At 46.6% G+C, this 20,728-nt stretch overlaps 2 protein-coding genes across 3 annotated transcripts in view; one reads left to right on the forward strand and one right to left on the reverse strand.

Moving 5' to 3' along the window:
* Nucleotides 1-4,630, forward strand: part of ZNF609 (zinc finger protein 609) — a 226,580-nt gene extending 221,950 nt beyond the window's left edge. The window contains exon 10 of one of the 2 annotated variants that reach the window (XM_032342831.1): nucleotides 92-4,630. The gene's annotated coding sequence lies outside the window, so the exon portion shown is untranslated. The remainder of the gene's footprint in view (nucleotides 1-91) is intronic. The other variant, XM_032342830.1, reaches the window with a different exon arrangement.
* Nucleotides 4,631-6,025: 1,395 nt separating this feature from the next.
* The window catches only part of OAZ2 (ornithine decarboxylase antizyme 2), a 69,966-nt gene continuing 55,263 nt past the window's right edge, over nucleotides 6,026-20,728 (reverse strand). The window contains 5 exon segments of the mRNA XM_032342849.1: nucleotides 6,026-7,277; nucleotides 7,531-7,616; nucleotides 8,418-8,593; nucleotides 9,837-9,917; nucleotides 9,919-9,994. Coding sequence (XP_032198740.1) covers nucleotides 7,147-7,277; nucleotides 7,531-7,616; nucleotides 8,418-8,593; nucleotides 9,837-9,917; nucleotides 9,919-9,994 — 550 coding nt within the window. The 3' untranslated portion in view covers nucleotides 6,026-7,146.

Here is a 20,728-nt window from a genome sequence, read left to right on the forward strand (position 1 = left end):
TCCCCTGCAGTTCGTGTTGTCAGAGCGCCACCTGGTGGTTATTATACCAGCAGGCTGAGTGCCTGGTTACCTGTCCATGTTTCCCTTACAGAACACCAAGTGCCCGGATAAAGTCAGCTTCACGGGCCCGGACTGGCTCACCCAAGGAGGTGCCGGAGGTGCCATTCAGACATCAGTTAAATGGTGTTGATCATCCTGTTTGCCGTTCCTACCATGACCGAAGGCAGACCCTTGGCTATCTCACCTCCACCAGATCCCCGGACTCCCCGACCCTCCCTCTTCCTCAGGAGCTGGAGAGCTGGTACTTAGCAAAAATATTTATTCTCTCAGCCACGGTCGTGACTATTGTGGCCCATGTGGAGATGAAGGCATGGGGAGGAACCAGGGGAACATGGCCTCAGCCCAGAGAAGTCACTGCTCTGTTCCCCCAAGACCCTGGTCAGCTGCCTGAGCAGTGCCAACACCCTCACCCTCACCCCCAGGGAGGGACTCCCAAGCACTGGGTAAGGTCTGAAGACAGCACAGCAGCCATACCCCTCTCACCGTCATTACCACAATCACCAGATTCCTGCATCTCCCCAGCAGTTTGGGCCCTGGGAACTGGCAGCATGTGGAGGAATTAGAATCTCAGGAAAGAAATTGGGGGCTGTTTTCTCTGTACTTGTGAAAACAAGGTCTTCAAACACGAAGACTTCTGCCCTCACGTGAGCACATATAAATGCTCAGAGCCTAGCCTGGAAAGGAAGACCAAGGCGTTTGCCCCACCATGGCCTTGGGCTGCCCGTCAGGCAGAGGGCCGGGGTCCCAACACCAGCACAGGGCTCCCCAGGCATACTGGGAGTAAGCTGGAGCTGGAGCATGAATGGAGTCTGTGAAACAGAACCTGCATCCTCACGAAGTCCTGCTGCTTCCTAGCCCCCAACTCCTTGCCCTTGTCTCTCTTTCCTCCTGACCCCTTGGTGCCTTTCCCAGGGGGATCCCCATGCTGATCGCTCCTTTTCTTTTCCAATGCTTGGCTCTTAAGACTCAGGCAGGTAAAATAGTATTCCCCCCAGCATGGGGAGCTTTGGAGTCTGCCAGGTCACCTTAGGGCAAGGCCCAGAAGGCAGGCCCTGGGAGCACCCAGCAGTTCTTAGAGATGTCCTGTCCATTCAGCCACCTGAGTATCCTCATTTAGGGCCCCAAATATATACAGCCCAATTGCTCTGTATACAAGTACACAACTTTTATATAGCTCAGTCTATAACCCCGTGTGTGCCAATATAAGCTGTGTATCTTCGTAACACATGTTTTTGTTTTAGGGGCCACTGGCCGTGGGAAGGTAGGTGGTCCTTACACCCTGGGATAACACATTCAAGCCATTACTCCTCAGAACCACAGAGTGTACTCAGTGGAGCTGTGCTATGAGGCAGCGGACATTTCTCTGCTCCCCTCAGAAGTGCAGTCTCCCAGTCCGGCTTTATGCTCTCTGCCCTGGGAAAGGGATGAGGATGTGGCAGCTGTATTGGAGTCACTTCTTCCCCCACCTAGGGGAAGCTTTAGCTCTTATTTTGCTTTTGAGGTATCATCCCTTTGTTCCCCCTGGCTATCTTGCCTTGACCTTCTGGATTGAGAAAGACTGACACACACCAGCCGAGGCTTGAGAGGGGTATTTGTGACCAGAGTGCCAAAGCGACCCTTTAAGAGCAAGGACTTGGCTCTGACTCCATTTGGGCAGGGAGGTAGAGGACAGTAAGCACAATGCCTGGCAGAGGCTGCCTGCCAAGAACCCCAGAGCCCTACTCTGAATGGCTTGGGGTCATTTGCTTAAGAGGAGCCCCTCTGACCTATAGAACTTTCCTCTGGGTTTTCATGTCATTGTTTTTATTCAGGTTGGCTTCTGAGCCCTCTCCCAAAACCCACTGTTTTAGACCACTTAGCAGGCCCCTAAGCAGCCTCCCTCGCCCCCGTCATTCCCTCTGCCTCTGCTCACCCGGAGGGCAGTGCTCCGGGCACCCGGGCACTGACTTTCCTTTTATCCATAGAAGTAGTTTCTTTGGACGCCTTCACCCCACCTAACCTGAGTCAACCCCACCAGGAGGATGACTCTGAATTTCAGCCTGATGCTGCCCTGCCAGGCTCCTGTGGGGTGGAGCCAAGTGCCCATCTCTGTTCCTGTTTGTTTTTAAATATTGTGTGTTTTGTATCTGTGGCGCTGGTTTACAGCGTGTTCTGTACATATTGTAAAGAAACTGTTGGGAGTAATTTTCTTTCCCGTTGGGCAGGCCTGGCCCCACATTCCTGCCCTTTCCACTTTGTTCTATAACAGAGAAGAGGAACTTCTGTATTAGCAGGGCAGTCTTGGGTTCTGCAGAAGGGGACAGCTTTTCCTTTTCCTTAAAAAACACTTTGGCTCTCTGATCCTTGTATCAAGCCTCTGGAGAAGAGTAGGAGCTGAGCTGCCCAGAAGAGCAGGTGGGAGCAACAATGGCAGAATAGCACTGCCTTTTTCCCAGGCCCCTTTCCTCACCAGGTCCAGTCTTCCCTCCCTGAAACAACCCGAAGCAGCAGCAGTGGAAACAGATCCTTGACCAGTGCTGTGGAGGGACCTGCTGTCTACCTCCAGCCGCTCTGTATGGGGAGGCGGCCCGTGGGTGGGGGTACCTGTGACTTGTTCAGAGAGATGAGACCCTCAGCAAGGATCCCCCGACCCTGCCCCATGAGCAAAGGCTGGCAAAGTGTGCTGTTAAGGGCCATGACACCCAGACCAAGGCTCAACTGTGAGCCACCCCTGCCCAGGCCTTTTCCAAGACCTCATTTGTCAGGGCTCCACCTGAGAAGCTAGAAGGCAGGAGCCTCACCCCCAGCTGGGACAGTCACGGCTTGGAGAGCTGCTCTTCAGGGCTCACATCTCCTTCCTCATTTAAGGTGTGCTGTTTCCTTCATCCCCCTTCCCTGCCTGTACATGTATGTAAACATGTATGAAGCTCCCTTCTCTTACCTCATCCCTTCCACACGTCTCCAGGTCAAAAGACCACATGCAGAAGGGTTAAGAGGGCACCCCATGAAATGAAATGGTGATTCTTGAATCTTCTCTCCAGGCTCCAAGGCGAGGGTGAGAGGATGTGGCTTGGGGGTTGGGAGGGTGAGACTGTAGAAGGGCTAGAGTTACTGTTCGCGGGCTTTGAGGTCACCCATGTCGCTTATTATATTGTGTACTCTGTCACCATCCCAGTGTCTACTCTCCTGCCCCTGTGATTCAACTGGGCAGCTAGTTGGCCCCATAATTCTGGGCCTTTGTCATTTGTTTTACTACTAGGGCATCCCAGGAAGCTTTCCGATGATCCTCTGCCATGGGCCCCTCCTGGGATCAAGCCCCTCCCAGGCCCCGCCCCCAGCCCCTCTTGCCCCAGCCCACCCGCTTGCCTTGGTGCTCAGCCCCCCCAATTGGGAGCAGGTTGGGGCGAGCTGGAGGCCCGGGCTGGAGGGGCAGTGTTGCTGTTCATAGCTTTTGTTCCATTGGCGTTGCTCTGTTGGATTTAATTTCAGTCTTCCTGATTCTTCCCTTCTGTAAAGTGTACATTACCAAGTTCCTTGTTTTTTATATATATATATATATAAATATATATATATACAAACTGTACTCTTTTTGCCTTTGTACATTCAGGCAAGAAGAGAAAATAAATCTTTTTAAGAGACAATCACAAATCTGTGAGGGCTGCTGGTTATTTCTCCTGGAGTTTGCTGCTGAGCTGCTTCCCCCTTCCTCCCCACTCTTCTGTTTTCCCTCAGCTTTCCTGATCTTCCTGTTTCTGCTCCATATGCATCCTCAGCTCCACCTTCCCTGGCTGATGGCAAACTGTTGAATCCAGTGTCCAGACTACCTGCCCTGCAGCCCTCTCTTGCCCAGCAGTGTTTTCCGGCTCGGCCACTGGCTTAGCCAGGGGCTTTGCTCCTCTGCCCTGGTCTCTCCTGTCTTCCCCCTTCGATCCCATTCACCAAAGTGGCTTCGGACCCCTCGGTACCCTGGGCCCTGGCTCCCGGAGGCCCGGGCTTTGGACACTCACTTGTGAAACTATGCAGCTAGGAGCTCTCCGCTTAAGAGTTTGCACTACTTAAACCTGCCTGGGGGTTAGAACAGATGGTTTTTAGAAGCAAGCAAGCAACTGCCCCCTAACATTCCCCCTGCCAATTCCAGCCTCCAGCGTGCTCTGATCCAGAGCCCAGAGAATCATTCCTGGCTGGTAGACTCCTGTGGCTACCCTATCAGAACAAGGGCTAAGGGTTTGGGAGTCAAGAGCATTTGATCAGAATTTTAAAGGGTAGTACATTCTGACACACAGCCCAACCAAACCATTGTTCTGTCTCTTGAACTTTCTCTTTTTCTTCTGATCTTGTCCCCCTTTTTTCCCCTTTCTCTACTTCCTTTTCTTAATTGGCTTTGGAATTGAAGTATATTTTTAAATTATTTGTTGTATTTATTAAATAAAGTTTTTAATGTCCCTGTTCTTAAATTTAGACTTAGTTGCCTTTCACGTATCCTCCTTATCCATCAACCCCTCAAAATATACCAAGTTACCTTTTTAAATGGAGTGCAACTTTTGGGTACCAGATTTCTTTCCTGCTGGTGGTCTTATCTGGCAAAATTTCTTTTTTCCAAAGGGAATTTTTTTTTTTTAAAGATTTTATTTATCCATTTGACAGAGATCACAAGTAGGCAGAGAGGTGGGCAGAGAGAGAGGGGGAAGCAGGCTCCCTGCTGAGCAGAGCCCAACTCGGGGCTCGATCCCAGGACCCTGAGATCATGACCCAAGCTGAAGGCAGAAGCTTAACCCACAGAGTCACTCAGGTGCCCCTCCGAAGGGAAATCTTAACAGAACACCTGGTTTTCCAATTCTGCCCTTCTACCTCTAGTTGCATTGAAGTGGATCTACCAGCAGATGGCAGCAGAAACTCAGGCATGTTTCCTGTCCCCTCTGCTTATTTGAATGAAGGACTAGTAAAGGGCTGCCTTTTGTCTTGGTTCTTTATCCCAGTTTTGTAGATTCTCTGGGCTTGAGTTTACCATGATCCTACACTATCTTCATTAACTTGGCCATTGTCCACGTTCACGTGGACCTCTACTGTAGGTGTCTCACAGTAGTGACCGTTTTCCAGTCCCTGCCTTTATGCTGCCTGTAGGGATTATCTCCTCAGTGAAGGATATCTTTGAGTCCTTCCTGTTCCAGCTGAATGTCTAGGTCCAGACCTTCTAATATTGTGGAAGGTGGAGGTGTTACACTCACTTTTAGTAACATGACCCAGTGTGAAAACACAAGTAAGCTCCACACAGGATACTGTGAAAATGGACTAAAGACTCAGAAAAACTAAGGACAGCCACAGCTCAACAGTGGATCATTCCAAAGCTGTAGAAGAACCTGCCCAGCACTTGGGAAAACAGAAGCAAAAGGGGGGAGATGCTACTGTAAGCACCTAAGAAATTAAAAAGAATTTAAAGGGCATCTGGCTAACCCAAGCATGACCCAACATGCAGGTCTTGATCTCGGGGTTGTGAGTTCAAGCCCCATGTTGGGTGTGGAGGCTAGTCTAAAAAAAATAATAATCCTAGCTCCCTACAGGGCCACTGGAAGCTTATCAGTCATGCTGGTGGTACCAGGGGAATGGCAGCCACACCATCCTAGGGAAGGTGTGTGCTATTTCCTTCAAACACCTCCAGGAATAAGAATGTCAGGCAGCTCCATGCAAAAGTCAACTCCGTTTCAGGACCCAGACTTCTGTACTAAAGGAAACACTGCGAACAGCTTGGATCCTGGGGACAGCCTCTATTTTGGACAAAGCTGATGTGTACATACCTCTCTAGGGGTTACCAGCAACTGTATTTTGCAGTGTAATGTGGCCCCAGAGGCTTCAGCCGGTTTGTCTGTCCTTAGGCACCACCGCTTTTGTCCTGAGAAGCGCATATCACACCCTGCTACCTTAGGCTCTAGACTCAAAAGAAGAGTGGTAGAAAGCCAGTCCTGGTACAGGAATGAAAAACAGACCAACCACAACTTTAAATCAGTTTATTGACACAGTAACACAACACACTTGCCTCCCTGACACCCCCACCCCCCTCTCACCCAATCTAGTTCTCTTCCCCTTCCTCCCCCCTTAGAACAAGCTGTTCAGTGAAAACAGAAAAGGGCAGGACACTTCTATACCCTCATTCCCACCCCTAAGCCTTATGGGGCAGGCCCTACTCAGAGCCTGTTGAGAAAGAGAGGAGGGGCAGTCAGCACTATACTCAGCCAGGCAGAGGCATCCAGTCCCTAAAAACAGATTCCCACACGACCCCCAGGCCCTGAGTTGCTATTCCTCTTCCTCTCTGCTCTTTGTGACCCTAGGAAGGAGACACCCTGGGGCCTGGGCCTGCAGCCAGGAACAAGAACTGGCTGTGATTTGAGAATTGGGAGTTTGGCTAGTGTTTTTAAGGCCCAGGCACCCCAAAAAAAGCCCTGGTGGTGGGAGTGAACTTCAATGCCCCCATTTAAAATGCACTGATAACATTAAACAGATTAAGCCAGCTTAACCAAATGCCAGAAAAACACTAAGCTGTAAAGAAGGAGGGGGTCAGACCTGGTTTCTGCAGGCCAGACACAAATGCACACAGAGGAGCCCAGGTGGAGTGTCGAAAAACAAGGACACCGTCCAGGGGCCGAAAAGCCTATACTCAGGAGTGTCTGGGTTGAAAGGAAGCAAGGAAAGAAAATACACAAGTCTTAAAAACCAAAAAAGAAAGCCCAACAGCAGGGGAACCTAAGCCTGACAATGCTGCCCACCAGCCCTCCAGGCCCTGCCCCTGGACCCAGACAATCCCTCCCCCTCTAGGCAATGTCCTCCCCTAGGCTAGATAGAGCACATCACACAGCGCAGTTTAAAAAGCTTCTAATGCCAGTTCATAAACATCTTCATTTACTATTGGTGATTACATGTGAATAATATGTTTATACTGTTCTTTATGGAAAACAATTTCAACGAGTCAACTCCGAGAACACAATAGGCAACCCTCACCCTGAGCCCCTCAGCGTCCTTCCCTAGACAGTAAGGAGCCCCCTCCTCTGTCCCAGGGCTGCCTAACTTCCCCTCTTCCCCCACTGTGGCTCTTGGGCAAAGCATCCTCTATGACCATTAGTCCTCATCAGACAAGTTCTGGTCCAGGGGGTAAACCATGAACATCACATCTGGCCGAGAGGGAACACAGGGATGGCCTGGACGCACAATCTCAAAGCCCAAGAAGCTGAAGGTCTTCAGGAGTGGAGCTGCAGAGAGTGTAAAAAGGATTCTGATAAGAAACACACGGGCAGGTTCAAATCAAGGGAAAACAAAAAACCAAGATTGAATATGTAAGTACTACGCCTTTACTAAAGACCCTTCAGGCACTCCCACCCTGTGACTTCCCAGGGTTTATATGGCAAACTCCAGAGCCGTACTTCACTGAATAGGGGGCTCCTTTTCCCCTCACTACTTCCCTGCTGTCTGGGCAGTAGGGTTCAGGCTACTTTGATTCCTCACCTCTGTCTTCCCGGCCCTTCCTGAAGCAGATGAAGACGTAGTTCACTTTCATCTTCTCTTCAGCAAACTCTAGCAGTGCTAACAATCTGCCAGAAGCAAAGAAACCACTCAAGGCCCATTACCACCTCTCTAGACTTCCCTCCCACCCTCTGTCAAAAAAAGCCTTCTGAGGCTTACAGCCGGCAGTATTAATAGGGAACCTCCAGGGAGAAGCTTCCCATTTCAAGAGCTCTGAGTTCAAGAAAAAAAGCCACAATCCCAAAGAAAAAGGTTACTGAGCTCTCTCTTCCTGGAATAAGGGTTCTTCATCTGAAATTAATACGAACCAGCTCCACTAATGCAGTTCACAGGATCATATGGGGCCTGGGAAGAGAACGTGGTTCTTCAGGGGTCTTCCAAAATTGCCCAGTTTGATGACCGCAGCCACTGGCGCAGACTCTGGACCCAGACACTGCCTTAAAGGATTTCCTCAGAAGAAAGGGGCAACTCAAGAGAACTCTGCCTTGAGGACTATTCCTTACACACTTGGCTGCCTTCGAGGGCCTTGCCCAATCCAATGAAATCCCACTGTAGCTCAGAGCTTCCTGCCCTTCTGAATCGCATCACTGTATGGCAGCTCAAGGGGGATTTAATGTCTGCTGAGAAGAGTGAACCATGGGTTGATTAAATGACAAGGATTTGGTTAATGTGGTAATGATCTCCTTTAATTATAACCTACGGCAGGCCTGTTTTACTGGCTAAAAATAAACTGTCACAAATTGCTATCTGCTTGGGAAACCTAGAGCTAGGGAAGAAGGCAGACACTCTGTTCATCTGTTGGCCCCAACAAGCATATGCCCTTCTCTGGAATGGGCCCTCCTTCCCCTTCCCCAGCACCTGCTCCTTACCCTTCTTTGCTCCCATCAGCTAATAATCCATCTGGGATTTCTACAAACAGGCTCTGGCTGGACAGGACTGCATCCCAGGAAGAGACTTTCACCTCGGTGACCTCATACTGGAAGTGGACAATGTGAGGTTTTCCATCATTCACAGGGAGGTCCTGGGTCACAGTGAGCTTCTCGTCCTGGGAGGAGATCAGGTCAGAGGACCAGGTCACTACTACTCTGGCCACATCACAGGCTCCCTAACCTAGGTGATCCCGGGAGTCCTCTGGGGCCAGTCTCAGGGCAGTATGGGACGAAGGACACACTGAAAATGTAGAGCCGCATGCTGGCTAAATGAAGCCGTCCGTCACTCCTCAGGCACAAAGACAAGCTGATGACAACTCCAAGTCAGCATGATGGGAAGGGAAGTATTTACCAAGTGTCCACTAGATGCCAAGTACTGAGCAAGGTGCTTTCCCACTTTTCAGTCCCCACCAGAAGCATCTGAGGTAGTTACTAATACCCCCCATTTTAAGTCTGAGGCACTAGGGGCCCAGAACAATTAAGCCACTGTCCCAAGGCTCCGTAGCTAGTAAATGGCAGAGCTGAGACTCAAACCAGGTGTCCCTGACTCTAAACCCATGTGTGTCCCCCAAAACCAAATTCTTTCCCTTCTCTCTCTGAAAGAGAAGCATTAGAAACAAATGAGGATGTATGTGAGGGCTTGGCTAGGGCCCAGCTCAAGCAAAGCCTGCTTCCAGGCTAAACTACAGGTCCATGTTGTCTCCCCTGGGCACAACCTCAAGAGACCAAACCTCAGCCACCCTGCTCCCCAATCTTGGGGAGAAGCTAAGCCAACTTCTGGGCCTCACAGGAGATTAAAGGGCAGCAAACGACTGGCTGCCCCCGCCCAGATCATTCCTAGGGCAGATAGCTAGCATTCTCTAAAGCTCCTGGAATGTAGCCTATGCTACTGGATGACAGATGATGGAGATGCAAAGCCCCTTCTCCTGCCCCGCACCCCCACTACACTACCCAGCCTGCCCCCAACCAGGCCATTAAGGGATGGAAATCCGAATGTCTAACAGTCATGGAAAACTGCTCCTCCTGGCCCTTGGTACTTCTCAAGAGAAAATGAACAGTCACACCAAAAAGTGTTCTTGCAACCCTCCCATTCATCATTCTCCTTCCCACTCAGGACCCTGAACCAGCACTGAAGTGCTGACCACCAAGCTAAGAAGATGGCAGCTTTCGCTTAATGCTGATCTCCTGTTCCCAGTACTCCCCAAAAGCCACAGAGCAGCCTCAGTTGAAAGAGTCCTTCCCGATTTCCCTACTGGCCTGGCCTAAGAGAAGACTCAAGAAGGCAATTATTGCCCCTAAGCGGCTGCTGAGTGGACCCTCAGCTCTGCTCCAGGGCTTCCACCCCACAGTCCTCCTTACCTTATATATTAGAGCTGAGAGAGAAGGATCCCTGCCGCCCCCTCGCCCACCGGGGATCTTCGACAGTGGGTGAGGGGCATCAGGAGCACCACAGAGGCCCTGGAACAATGTGCCTGCAGCACTGGAGCTGGGGACAGTTACTCAAAGGCAAAATACTACTGCAAAAGACAGAGAAGGTGAGACAGTAAACACCAAGACTTAAAATTTTAACAAACACACACACACACACACACACACAATTTAACACAACACCACACTCCAACCTCTGCCCTGGCTCTCCCAAAACAAACACTCTAAAGCTACACCACTGCCTGCCCATCCTTTCGGCCTCAGCTTCCAGACCTACTTCGGTGCCCTTCAAGCACACCCACCACCCTGCAGAGAGCAGAGGGAGTCCAGCTGGACACATCTGACCAGAACAGCACCTGCTGGACCTCAAACAAATCTCTGTGACACTGGCAAACCCTGAGAGGAACCAGATCCTGACTTGCCTTCAAGGCTTTAGCACCCTGTCCCCCAGTCCTCTCCTTATTCTAATGGTACTTCAACAAACTATGCGGCAATCTCAAAACCTACATAGTTACTTTCAGCTGGAGAGGCATATGGGCCTCAAGAGATCACATGGGCTGGGTACCATGTCCCTGAGGAACTCCCAAGGCCATTTTTCCAATCATGGCTTCCTCCCCAATCTAAACAAAAGACCTAGACAAGAAATCCATAACCCAAATCTCTCCAGGGTCAAGAACTGAATTAAATCCTGGGATTTGGCTCTCAGAGAAGAGATACACTATGGAACAGAGTATTATGGTCTGAGTTTGTCCCTGGTATGCCAGCCTATGTCAGACTTCCTTGCCCTTCTTTGCTAGAATCTGACCTGGGCACGGGAGTTTACTTAATACTGATGTGCTGAGAACAGACATCAGGCGCATGTGTATCGGGGGAAGGAATATCTGCTGGGAACTAAGTAAGGAAGCCAATAATCAATGGATTACAGAGGGTAAAAAGCTCCTAAAGGAGCTCCCTGTCACCTCCAGGTGTGTGCCCTTACTGCCACCGTGATTTTCAGGTGGACCCGAAAGGGCTCCAAATCTGCTCCACTGCCGCCTCTGAATCTGACTGAACTGTTCACTAGGCTGAGCTGTAGGCCACCTCAGAGACCAACAGCAAGTGAAGCAGGGAAAGAAGTAGGCAGTCTGTGCATGTACACCACGAGTCAGCAACAGGCCTGTTCCATGACCCCAACACCCCAGCCTCCAGGCAGCTGGAATGCAATGGATAACATATGGAAGGACAGTGCAGGGACATGCTAGAGCCTGCTCCCACGACTCTGCCCTTCTCTTCCCAACTGTGTGTTTAATGTCACATTGGTAGCTTAAATGGGCCATAGGAGAAATATTTACACCACAGAAATGAGCAAATGACATAAATCATGGCTTTTTTTTTTCTCCTGAGAGCTAGCTGTAATACAATGCAAGGCACCATTCTTCACACTCTTTATGTGGCATGGCGTGCCAGATTCGAGTTCTACACTTAGGCTCAGAGTAATAAAACTGAACTCACACTTAAGATGGCAATTGTACAATAACCAAAGGGGCATCCAGCTAAGTGTCAGCATTCCAGCTGAGACAGAAGTCCAAACCCATCACTGCTCTAGCTCGGCTCCTCTTTCTCTGAAGGATTTCAACCAGGGGCCTGAAATTACACTTAGAAATTTCATTGCAGGGTGCCTGGGTTGCTCGGTTGGTTAAACATCTGATTCTTGATTTCACCTTAGGTCATGATCTCAGGATCCTGAGCTCAAGCCCCACGTCAGGTTCCATACTCAGGGGGGAGTCTGCCGAGACTCTCTCCCTCTCCCCCTTCTTCCCCAGCTCACGCTCATGCATGCACACATGCACGCACGCACGCACACACACACACACACACACACACTCTCTCTCTCTCTCTCTCTCTCAAATAAATAAGTCCTTTAAAAAAAAAAAAAAAGAAAGAAATTTCATTGGGAGATGAGAGCTTCCAGGGCAGCGTCAGAGGGCCTGGCTGCACGCAGCATCGATACCGGCGGCAATACACACACACCACCTTCTGCCTCCTCTGGAAAGCCTCAGGCCATCCTCATCTCCCCCACTCTAGCCTCACCAACACAAATCAGCAAAAGGGGCATGACTAAGGACTACGTTGTTTTCAAGGAGGAACTTATTTGCTACTAGGGACAATAAACTATTAGAACTATGTTCTAATGTGTTAAGGGACAGAATAATAGTGGCCGGGCCAGAAAAAATTAAGAAAAAGGTGGACTTCCCTAAGCAAAGGTATATATACCCCCCACAGACAGTGTGGTTCTGTTTCCATTCCCTAGTGAGCACTCTGGGCCTCTGTTGAGGTTCTTGCAGAAACACCAGGAAGGCTGGGCCACTGAAGAAAGCTGGCTTGCAATGTATTAGTCAGTGGAGCTACCCAAGAACGGGGCAGACTTCTCCTCTGGGGTAGACAGATGAAATATCGCCTTGTATACCAAACTGCATGGGTTCCTAAAACAACCAGATCCCCAGGCTCCTGCAGTTCAGAATTCTGGTGCTAACCTCAGACTCCTACTTCCAAGGAAATTATTCCTCCCTGGTCTTTGGATGAGAGAGCTACATTTAACCTGATGGGCATTCCAATTACCACCTTCATTCTGAGCTAGTTTTTCCTCGCAAATAGCAAGCAATGAGGCCAAACTACTGGAAAGATAAAAGTAGGGTGGTTTTTTGGGGATTTTTTTTTTTTTTTTTAGATCCAGAATCCCCTTTGTCTTCCTAGAAATAATCTCTAGGGCCTGCCCTGTGTCCATCACTAACCCATGTGCTCTCTTCTCTAGAAGTAAATTTAAGAAGTCTATTCCATGGTAACAAATCATTTGCTTTTCCACTCTTATTCACAAGGATCCCGGAAATTCCTCCTCCTCCCCAACAAAGTCTGCACAAGAGCAAGTGCATGACTGAGGCTGGAGGGCGTTTTGGGTCCCCACCCTGGGATCCACTTCCAGGTCCCTAAGCTAGGGTTTAGGATAAACTTAGTAGACTGGAGATCACAATCAACAATTATCTTCATCATCTATCATAATGGATCTGCTTTTCATTATTTGCTGTAAATGGCAATTGCTTCTCTTTAAAAAAAAAAAAACCTGTCATTTCTGAAGTGGGTACAAACTGGGTGGTTAATGAAATTAAGGGGCATAAATAGTAATCAGGCAAGAAAAGTACAAGGCACCTTGTCACTATTTGTAGATGACATGCTACTGTATATAGGAAACCTCAATAGCTCCACCAAAAACCTCTAAGAATAAATCAATTTAATAAGGTTGTAGGATATAAAATCAATTTACAGAAATCTGTTGCATTTATATACACTAGTAAGAAACTACTAGAAAGAGAAATTAAGAAAACAATCCCATTTACAATTCCATTAAAAAAGAGAGAGAGAACACACAGGACTACACTGAACCAAGGAAGTAAAACAAAAACAAAAACAAAACAACCCACAAGAAAAACATTTACTCTGAAAACTATAAGACACTGATGAAAGAAACTGAAGATACAAATGCAAAGATATACCATGACATGAACTGGAAGAACACTGTTATATCCATACTACCCAAAGCAATCTAAAGACTCAGTGCAATCCCTACCAAAACACAAATGGCATTTTTCACAGAACTAGAACAAAGAATCCTAAAGTTTGTATGGTGCCACAAAAGACCCCAAATAGCCAAAGCAATCTTGAGAAACAACAAAGCTGAAGGTATCACACTCTCAGATTTTAACTGACTGAGCAACCCAGGTATCCCGACAGATTTTAAAATATACTACAAAGTTATAGTATTCACAACAGGACGGTATTGGCACAGACATAGAGATCAATGGAATATAACAGAGAGCCCAGAAATAAACCCATACACCTATGTTCCATTAATCTACGACAAAGGAGGCAAGGAGACAAGCATATAAAATGGAGAAAGACAGCTGCATGAGAAGACTAGACAGCTATATCCAAAGGAATAATACTGAACCACTTTCTCATGCCATACACAAAACCAAATTCAAGATTAAAGACGTAAATGTAGGGTGCCTGGGTGGCTCAGTGGGTTAAGCTTCGCCCTCCGTTCAGCTCGGATCATGATCTCAGGGTCCTGGGATCAAGTCCTGCATCAGGCTCTCTGCTCAGCAGGGAGCCTGCTTCTCTCCCATCTCTCTCTGCCTGCCTCTCTGCCTACTTGTGATCTCTGTCAAATAAATAAATAAAAATATTTTAAAAAATGTTTTTAAAGACTTAAATGTAAAACCTGAAACCATAAGACACCTAGAAAACATAGCAGTAAACATTTCATCAGTCTTAGCACTTTTTTTTTTTTTAGTCTTTCTCCTTAGGCAAGGAAAACAAAACCAAAAACAAACAAATGGGGCCATCAGAACTAAAAAGCTTAAAAAGGAAACTGAACAAAAAGGCAACCAAATGAATGGAAGAAGATATCTGCAAATGATATATCCAATAAGGGATTAATATCCACAATACATAAAGAATTCATACAAGGGTGCCTGGCTGGCTCAGTCGACAGACCATGCAACTCTTGATCTCAGGGTCATTCAGTTTAAGCCCCATGGTGGGTGCAGAGATTAATTTAAAAAAATAAAATCTAAAAAAAAAAAAAAAATGAACAACTCATACAACTCAGTATCAAAAAACAATTTGATTAAAAAATGGGCAGAGGAGGGGCACCTGGGTGGCTCAGTTGGTTGAGCATCCGACTCCTGATTTCAGCTCAGGTCATGATCTCAGGGTCCTAGGATCAAGCCCTTGCCCGCACTGGGCTCTGCACTCAGCAGCAAGTCTACTTGAGGATTTCTCTCCCTTTCCCTCTGCTCCCACCCCCTTTCATGCTCTCTAAAATAAATAAATCAATCTTTAAAAAAAAGTGGGCAGAGGATCTCAACAGACATTTGTCATATGTCAGAGAAGACATATAAATAGCCAACAGGCATGTGAAAAGATGCTCAACGTCACTCAATCATCAAGGAAATGCATATCAAAACCACAGCGGTACATCACCTCATACCTGTCACAATGGTTAGTATCAAAATGACAAGAAATAACAAGTGTTGGTGGCTCAGTCGGTTGAGCAGCCAACTCTTGATTTCGGCTCACATCATGAGCTCTCTCCCTCCACCTTTCTCGCCACCCCCCAACCCTGCCTTTAATAAAAAAAAAAAAAGGAAAGGAAAGAAATATGGAGTGTTGGTGAGGATGTGGGGAAAAAGGAACCCTTGTGCACTATTGGTGGGAATGCAAACTGGTGCAGCCACTGTGGGAAACAGGATGGAGGTTCCTCAAACAATTAAAAATAGAACTACCATACGCTCCAGCAATTCCACTTCTAGGTATTTATATGAAAACACTAATTCAAGAAAATATACACACCCTTATGTTCATCACAGCATTATTTATGGCAGCCAAGATACAGAAGCAACTTAACTGTCCATCAGTATAGGAATGGATAAGGATGTGGTATATATATACACAATGGTATACTACCTGGCCTTTAAAAAAAAAAAAAGAAATCTTGCCATTTGTGAGAACATGGATAAACCTAGAGGGCATTATGCTAAGTGAAATAAGTTAGAGAAAAATCAATACCTTGTGATTTCATTTATGTGTAGAATCTAAAGGAACAAAACACAACAGAAACAAACTTACAGATACAGAGAACAAACTGATGGTTGCCAGAGGATGAAATAGGTGAAGAGGATCAAGAGGTACAATCCTTCTTTCACAAAATAAATAAGACATGTAATGTGCGACACAGTCAATAATACCGTAACAACTTTGTATGGTGACACATGGTACCATTTTGTAATGCATATAAATACCAAATCACACTATGTTGTATGCCTGAAACTAATGCAACATGTCAGTTATTTTTTCAATTAAAAAAAGAACAGGGGCCCCTGGCGGGCTCAGTCGGTACAGGATGTGATTCTTGATCTCAGGGTCATGAGTTCCAGCCCCACAATGGGTGCAAAGATTACTTAAAAATAAGAAAAATAAATACATAAAAAATTAATAAAAGAATAGCCTTCTGTTATTTTATTGACTTTAGTCTTCAAAATGGTTTTGTGACAAAATACACCACCAATCTCAACAGAGAATCTTGCAGAACTTTTGCATAGTGAAAGTGGCTTCTAAACACAGGTCCTTCTGTCACAAGATCCAAACCAGATTAGGTTTCATATTCAGTTCAGTCATGTTTCTACTGGCTCCAATGCCCAGCTTTTTCCATTCCATCCTCATATCCTGCTCACTCCACTGGGGGGCAGGCATGGTTTAATCTTTACCACCAAAAAGATGATTTAAGAAGCTTGATCTAGAGAGTGAAAAGATCAGGCTCATTAAGAAGAATCAAATTTATCAGACTGAACCCAACATGCACCTGGGCTGGTCTTGCTTTTGCAGAAGAAAAAAAAAAAACATGCTGGAAATGAAGGTGTCAAATATCCAAGTCAGTTCAGAAGAGAGATGGGAGATTAGAGCCTATCTGTTAGTGCCTTTTATTTTCTCAGTTGTTATCAGACATGCCCCTGGAAACACTCCTCAGGATACATATGAGTGCTACCGACAGATCACACCTGCTGCCTCTAATTTAAGGCATTCTGTGAAACTGCTGCCTGGAACGTCCTTAGCAAGTTATAATTTCATACACTGGCTACAGACAGTGTATGCAGCAGATGTATTCCTGGGGAATGTTGCTGGTAAATCAAATTTTTATAATTCAAATCCTATTTTTAAATCTCTAGGCTGCTTACTATTTAAAGGAAGTACCTTTAAATCTCTTGATAAAGTAAAGGATCTCCTGTTAAAGAATCACTTTCAGTTGACTTTATGTCAGTTTTGATTTTTAAATTTAATGTGCTCAAAGCGGGGGACAGCCTGCTACATAGAGATTTAATGTAATTCTGTGACTAACTTCCATTCAGTACACCCAACAAATTTGTGAATTCATTTTCTCCTTGATATACTTTTGATCACATTTCACTTGAATCAGTGGCCTGAACTTGCACCCTTTCTCTCTGGTTTCCACTACCTGTCAGGGGAGGGTCAGATAGCCTTGGTATTACCTATCTTGTGGTATCAAGTGAAAAGACATAAAAACCACATTTCCAAGCATTCTACAAGTATCTCCCTCTTTCAGTCTCTTCTGATCCATTCCCATCCCAGGCTCTATCTCAAAGAACACTCTCTAGGCCTGGACTTCCCTTACACAGGATGCTTTTACTGAGACTAGAAAAGTCTCTGATGACTAATCCCGAGAACAGAGGAACCAATCCAGGGGTGCCATCACATTTAACTAAGAAGGAATAGGAAGAAAGGTAGGTGGTGATGGCCACCTCCAGTCTAGTGGAATCTTGGAGGCTGATTTCCAGCTGCCAATTCCCTTCCCATATGAGAAAGGGACCCTGGTCAGATGCCAGGCATAAGTCATTTCACTAGGGCTGTTCTGTGTGCCAAAGGGAGTCTACTTGCTAAGCACAATTATAAAGAAAATGACATCACCACTCTGAATCACATACTGAAAGCATAACTGGGTTTTGGTTGATTTTCCACAAGAAACACACTTGTGGTAGCAGCTAGAATATCCTTCTGAGGTCTGCTTATCTTATTACACAACTGATATTGGTACATCTTCTGCCAAAGGTACGTGTAACCACATATGCTACCGAGATGGGGGGATAGCAAGGCACTCATGCTTTAAAATTATACTTTAATTTCACATTTTAAGTACCTTGATCTAGCTTGCATAGTAAACTCATCACCCAGTGCCAGCCACCTTTCCCAGGACAGAATGACTTCATTGTTAATAGAGTATCAGAGGCCTAGGAAATTTTCTTAAGGCTTATCTTCTACAAAGCATTTTATTCTGCTGCTAACAGCAAACTACCTGTTTTGTTCACTTCAAGCGACAAAATTCTTGCTCACCAACTTAGCTATTTCTGGTAGCTTTCAATCAGGCTTCACAGCCTTCCAAGTCATGGCACCAACTTGAATCAACACTGCACACTCTTTCGGAAAGGGATGAATTACTTCCCCCCCCTCCAAGAAATGCACATATGTAACTCCTCTACCCCACTCCTCAGTCCCCCTTTTTATATTTCTGAGCAGCTCTGAAGCTAAATTTGGATTTCTTGGCAGAGTGAGGAATTACTATTATTAGTCCACACCGCTTTCTGAAGCATACCTCCAATATGGGGGGATTCCCAACTATACCAAGAATCTGTCTCTCTCTGTGGAATGACCTTGAAGATACATGGTAGGAAAACTTGCTCACCCTACTATCCCACACCCAACAAGCCACTGTGCCAAAAAATAAGGAATAACCAAAACCATATCTTTGTGGGGAGAAAAAGAAATTCCATTACCAGGGAACCATTCTGTGAAGATACTCAGGGTAGCTCTGATGTGCTCATGTGCTCTGTCCACCAAGAGGAAACACCTGTGGAACCAAATGCTTCTCAAAGCCCAACAAAGATTGATTATAAGACAGATATAAAGCCAGGGCAAGCTCTTTGCCACGTAATGTACTGTCACAAGGTACTATAAGCTAGCCAGAGACGGAGACTGTCCTCCTGCCCCCATGAATCCAGGGAGAGAAAGGCCATGAAGTCTGATTTCCTTGGATTTAAGCCTCATGTTCAAAAACCATAATAAAAGTGTTTGCTCTTGTGTTGTCTTCCCTACCCCACTATCAAGAATTTTGACAATGTGGAGGTACTAATCAGAACAAAACTGGAAAGGAAGAGCTTTGTTTTCAAAACATACTACCAGCTCTTCTGCAACTATTTCTTCCAGGAAACTAAGCCTCCACCTCTTGGGTATTTCACTGGAGCCAAGGAAGCTAGAGAGCCCATCCCCCACCTAATGAGAGCTAAACTCCTAGTCGGCTCCCTCTCCCCTCTGCAGATATAAAACACCAAGCACACAGACTGGGAAGAACAGGCTCTTATCAGAATCCCTAGTTAGGGCTCTACCACGATCCTTTTAGAAAGTTAGGGGCAGGCCAGAGGAGGCTGGCAAACATGTTATGGAAACAGGATTGCCATAACGCAAAGAAACCAGACACCCTGCACACACCGCCCCACCCCACCCCCAGGCCAAGGCCTTGCTCCCGCCCAGGCTCTGGCAGGCCAGCTGGCTCCTCCCTCCACCTGCCTTTCATACAGCCAAGCCCCTCAAATTACCAACACACTAAGAAAGGGCCCTGGAGACAAGCAAGCCTGTTTTGCCACTTAGGAAGCGGGATGGAATCTTATATTAAGCGAACCCAACCCCCTCCTTTTTACATGGAAGCACACTAGCTAAGCCAGAACTAGAACTCGGGTCTCACAATCTCATAGTCAATGAAGACCCTTTACGTGTTGGTTCCAAGTACCTGTAAAGGACTTGGCACCAAACCACCTCAGTCCAGAGGACTCGACAATGCTTCCTGAGACCACCCCACCTTCCAAAACCCCCTGTGGAGACAAAAACATTGAACAGAAAAGAAAATCCATCTCATATCCCCTTTTTTGTGGATTTTCCTGTGGGTTCCTTTGCTTCCCTCCACCCCTGCACTTCACCCTGCCCTCTCATACCTGCTGTCTTACCCTCATCACACACAGCTTTACCACAAGCAACACCTTGGGCATCCAGCACCATCCAAGTATATATCCACCTCCACCTCCTCAGCTCCAGAGGGGCTGAGCAGAGAAGATGTAATAAAAGCAGGGACTGCAAAGGGACATGGACACTGACATTCTCAGAAAAGAAAAACAGAATGGGCTTTGTAGATGCAGAAATGTTGAAAAGTGGGGGTAATGGGTCAAATACAACCATTAAAAAAAAACAAAAACAAACAAACAAAAAAACCCAGAAAACAAGGAGTGAATTTGCTTTCTGTAAACAGGGAAGAAGAGAGGTATGGGGGCTAGGTAAGAGTCTGAGAATGAAAATGGCTAATGGCTGAGAAAAGAGTAACACATGGTAGGAGAACTTAAAGAGGCTGTTGTGGGTACCCTGGATATTTCTGGACAGTACCTGAGAAAGAAAGGCAAGGAAACAAGGCCCTTTTTGGTAGAGAAAGAGCTGACACTAAAGAAATATGATGGGAAAGGTCTTAGGGGGGTTAGGAGGGCAGGGGAAAGAAGGCACTGGTTCTTAGCCCTGACTGCACATTACAAAGAATTACCCAGAGAGGTTTAAAAATACATACTAATAACCAGGCCCCACCCTAGGCCAATTACTCCAGATCTTTCAAGGTGGGGTTCAGGTAATTGATCTTCCAAACGTGCAGCCAAGGTTGAGAAACACTGAGATATAAGAAAAGCTAAAAATCCTGCTGGAATATTTAAGGATGGTGCTGCTAAAGGACTGAGAAATGGCAATTAGAGACCAGCTTATGGAGAAGGGAGCCCAAGTTTGAGAGGAACCTTGTAGAACTCCATGGGGGAAAAAAGCAATAAGGAAGGATATGTTTGTAAAAGGAACTACAGTCCAGCTTTGGACAGACCAGGACACAATTTAAGAAGGATCTGCAGGGAACAGATCTGCTTGCAAAACAATGAGGCCCAAGTGTGGAACAGAGGCCAGAAGGCCAAATCTGGGGACAAAGGGTCCGGTGTGGAGAACTAAATGAGCTTCAGGCTTATTTTGGAAGGGACAGCAACAAGTCAGGGGTGGGGGGGCGCAGAATTAGGAAGAAAATTAGACCCAAATTATAAATGGAAGCTATTCTGATGTAGAAAAAGCAACTAGGGTTAAAAATGGTGAGAAATCAGGATTATGGAACAGTTTCAGAGTCTGGGGCAGAAATACCAGATATGTTT

The sequence above is a fragment of the Mustela erminea genome, chromosome 5 (assembly GCF_009829155.1).
Source record: "Mustela erminea isolate mMusErm1 chromosome 5, mMusErm1.Pri, whole genome shotgun sequence".
NCBI lineage: Eukaryota > Metazoa > Chordata > Mammalia > Carnivora > Mustelidae > Mustela > Mustela erminea.